Source organism: Kryptolebias marmoratus, linkage group LG5, assembly GCF_001649575.2.
Source record: "Kryptolebias marmoratus isolate JLee-2015 linkage group LG5, ASM164957v2, whole genome shotgun sequence".
In the NCBI taxonomy this organism is placed as follows: domain Eukaryota; kingdom Metazoa; phylum Chordata; class Actinopteri; order Cyprinodontiformes; family Rivulidae; genus Kryptolebias; species Kryptolebias marmoratus.
This window is the reverse complement of record NC_051434.1, coordinates 22,302,624-22,307,003: the sequence shown is the minus strand read 5'-3', so window position 1 is coordinate 22,307,003 and position 4,380 is coordinate 22,302,624. Positions and strand designations below refer to the sequence as shown.

At 36.7% G+C, this 4,380-nt stretch overlaps 1 protein-coding gene across 1 annotated transcript in view; it reads left to right on the top strand.

The window, feature by feature from the left end:
• The first annotated feature begins 139 nt into the window (after positions 1-139).
• Positions 140-4,380, top strand: part of LOC112451524 (histone H3-like) — a 269,127-nt gene continuing 264,886 nt past the window's right edge. Inside the window, exon 1 of the mRNA XM_037975851.1 lies at positions 140-387. Within this exon, the coding sequence (XP_037831779.1) occupies positions 140-387 (248 nt within the window). The remainder of the gene's footprint in view (positions 388-4,380) is intronic.

Genomic DNA, 4,380 nt, shown 5'->3' with positions numbered 1-4,380 from the left:
ATGCTGTGCAGCTCCAAGTATTTTTACTGAAACCTTTTACTTCTGGACATCTTGTTATGATGTGTAACCATAACAACAAGCAGCTGATTAACATTTTTTACTCTTCTTTGTTGAACGTGAAGAACCCTGAAGTCCATTCATGACCAGAACCAAGCCGACTGCCTGTAAATCCACAGGAGGTAAAGCTCCCAGGAAGCAGCTCGCCACCAAAGCCGCCCACTGGAGCGCCTCGGCCACCAGCCGAGTGAAGAAGCCTCACCTCTACAGGATCGGTACCGTGGCTCTCAGAGAGATCCACCACTACCAGAAGTCCACTGAGCTGCTCATCCAGAAGCTATCCTTCCAGCACCTGGTACAGGAGATTGCCCAGGACTTCAACATCAACCTGTGCTTTCAGAGCTCAGCCATCATGGCACCACAGGAGGCCAGCGAGGCTCACCTAGTGGGGCTCTTTGAAAACACCAGGATCAAGGACACATCGGGACAGACCACTACAAGAGATCCTTCCTGCCCACAACCATCAGCATCTATAAGAACTCTTTAATGAAACCAGGATTATGAGCTACAACATTTAATTTCCCTCTGAAATTATTAAAGTATTTTTTAATTTGAAATGAATTGAATAAAGGGGTGAAAAAAAACTGGTGTTTCCTGGAGTTGACAGATAACTTTGAGGCAATTAAGAAAAAAAAGCTTTTCTTTAATTAAGAAAGACAAATCAGAGTATTATTTGCTTGTCACCACTAAAAATCTAAATAATCCACAGAAAGTTTGAAAGTCATTCATTCATTTTTGGTGATAAAAAATTTTCAGACTCTTACTACTTTTGTTTTAAATGATTCTGTTCCTGTTTATTATAAAATGAAGATGTCAAATTGTTTTATCAAGTAATTTATATCTTCTGGCTCTTTGTTTGACACTGTGGGATCTGTGAATCCTTGCACTGATCTTCCAGTGTACACTTGTCAACCTTTCAATTTTGTCACTGTTCATGAAGTCCAAAAGGCCCTTAAAGCTATACAGTAGACTACAGAAAATCTATAGAAAATCCCTATTTTCTGAAAATGGCTGCTGATTTTGGTAGCAGAGGCTCTTACAAAACCCTTTAACCTCACTGTGGAAAAGAATGAAATTCCTTCTGTATGGAAATCAGATTATGATCTCTCGTTGTTAAAAGGGGGTGATCCAGCAATTTCAACTAACTACAGACCAATAACTAACTCATAAGTGCTGGCAAAAAATTTTAAAGCCCTTGTGAGTAAGCAAGTAAAGGAGTTTTTTTTATTCAAATGCTATCTTATCGATACATCAATCAGGTTACAGAAACTAAACGTTGTACCATCACAGCTACAATGAAGGTAGTAAATGATATATTAGTTGCACTTGATAAGGCTTCTTTCAGAAAAAGCAGTTGCATGTTTCTCAAATTACCTCAGTAATAGAATAGAATTGAATTGAATTCCTTTGTTGTCATTGTACAAGAAAGCACAACAAAATTTAAAAAATAGCAACTCTCAAAGGTAGTGCAAAATACATAAATATAATAGAAACAATAGAAATATTGAATAGAAATGTCAAGAAAATGATTGTTCAGGTTTTGGATAAATTTGTCTTGTTCAGTGCAACAACAGCTCTAGGGTAGAAACTATTTTTTTAGTCTGTTTTTGTTTTCATTTCCTTGAAACATAATAGAACTCAGTGCATTAAATATGATGGTCTGTGATCAGAACTTGCCACTGTACTGTAAGTAAAAGAGTGCTGCAGGGTTCTGTACTGGGGACCCTTTTATTCATTATTTCTATCAATGATCTGAGTCTGAATGTGTCAGATGTGTCAGATCTGATGTGTCAGATCTGAATGTTTCAAAGGGTGATTTATATTTCTATGCTGAAATATAGCTTACTGCTATGGATCAGCTCTTGTCCAGGCTGCTGAATCACAGCAGGAAGCCTTTAATGCTGTCCAACGTTCTTTACTTCAGCTGAAACTTGTTCTTAATGCATACAAGACTAGGCTTATGTTGTTTTCCAGTGCTAGAAAGAAACCACTTCTTCTTTCTTCTGTGACTATGCTCAAAGGAATTCAAATGGAGTTGGTTCATGTGTATAAATATCTGAACATCTTGATTGATGACTCCCTTACTTTCATGCCACATGTGAAGAAACTGGTAAAGAAGCTGTAACAAAAACTGGGTTTTTACTTTTGTAATAATTCAATTCAATTCAGTTTATTTTTGTAGTGCCAAGTCCCAACAAAAGTTGTCTCAGGGCATTGTAGAAAAACATGCACATACATTATAAAAAGCAAATTAGTAAAGGTTTTCTGTCTAAGAAAGCCAGCAGATTGTTGAATAAGTTGTTCAATGTTAAAAAGCAGCTAGTCCTGCAATGTTTTTACTTGTGTTGATTTATGGAGATTTTTTCCTATATGAACACGTCTGCTCGATGTCTTTGAATGGTTGACACTGTTTATCATACCTCTCTGAGGTTCGATGAAAATTGTAAGTCATTGACAATGTGAGTTATAGTTGAGGATAGAACGGCCTGCTTTGGCCAGCAGAAGGCTCAGCTGTTGGGATACTTTCATTTACAAGGTAATGTGTGTATTTCTTCACTCTTTTATTTATATTTTAATTGTACAGAGAGGTGCTGGTTCTTACTCCGTCCACTTTTAAGATTATTTGCTGCTTTTCATTCTGTTTGCCTAGACTGAACTGGGTAAAAAGGTTTTTGTCCATTCTGCACCTTCAAAAATAAATGCACTGCAGAAAGACTGGAAACTTACAGAGTTCATTTCATTGAATGTTTTAAAATAAAATAATTAAGTACTTGAGGCTAATTTCATAGCATGTAATTGTTATTCTTAATTTGTTTAAATTATTTGTTTTTATTTGTTTCTCAATTTAAAGTTTTTAATTTTGTTGCACTAACTGTGATGTGATAACTATGTTTTGGTGTTTGCTGCTGCCTTTCTTGACCAGGTCTCCCTTGATAAAGAAGTTTTTAATATCAGTGGTGTCAGGTTTTGGGTTTTCTTTGGGTTCTTTGGGTTCTGTTTGTTGTCTTCGTGTTTTCTGGTTGTGTTCAGTTATCTTTGTCTTTAGTTCCTGTTGTTCATGCCTTTGTTTTCTGTCACTATTCACTCCTCTCAGTTACTCACTTGTCTTCCTGCCACGCCGATCTACACCTGTCCCAGCTTTAGCAATCACACACCTGTGCCCACTTATTCTTGATCCTCTGTGTTTAAAACCCGGTCATTTACTTCACTTCTCTGCTGGTTCATTGTTTGTTTCTCCGTTCCTGGTTTTTCGCTCTGTGTTTGTTTGTGTTTGCTTAGATGTACTTTGTTGCTCCATGTTCAAGGTTATTATTTTGCTTCTGTTTTTGTTTAGCATTTGCTGCCATGTCAGCTTTTTGTTTTTGTTTATTTTCTTAATTTAAATAAATTAGTTTATTCAATATGAGTCTGCGATCTGGGTCCGCCTTCGTCTCCATATCACCTGACAAGTGGAATCTTTCCTTGTTGAATAAAGGTTAATAATAACCTTTGATTATGGCAATTAAACAAAACCAGTTTACACAAACTTGGTCTGACAGAACATTTCTAGTCCATCTGGTTTAGATGGTTTTATAGACTATAACTGTCAGAACCTTTAGCTTGTGGGTGTGGTTCTTTATCCTCCTTTCAATCAGTATGACTCTCTCTGAAATGGATACCAGAAAGAAGAGCATGTCTTTTATTTATCTGGATCCCCATGCACTGACAGATGCTGTATAAGTTGCTGAAAATTCCAGCTGTAAAAAGCACTCCTATCACAAGAAGGGCATTTAAAGGCTTTTGTCATTAACAAAATCTGTAAATGTCAAAAGTGATATATTTATATTTGTATTTGAGGACAGAATTATTGACAATTATCTCAATATGATACAGTGGGGGAAATAGTTATTGAATTACATGCTGATTTTGTTAGTTTTCTCACTTATAATGACATAAGTAGTCTTAATTTTTCCAGTAGTTACAATTTAATGGAGAAATATCAGCAAAAAATCCAGAAAAAAATAATTACATAAACATTACAAATGGATGCATCCCAGTACATTTCAAACCAAACAGGACTCTCAGATAGAGGTTGGTCCACCCTAAGGAGTAAACACCCAAACATAAACTGAGCAGTGTGGTGTATGCAGTTCAGTGCACAAGGAATGTTCATAACTCTACATTGAAAAATCCAAACAGCCTCTCCAAAGGCACATGGGTCAACACAGGAGACCCAGCTCTTCAGGAAAAAACTCAGCCGTTCACCTACACCCAGGGGTGGAAATTAAAAATTTTGTCCACCAGCCATAGTGGCTGGTGGACAAAATATTTTACCAGCCACTC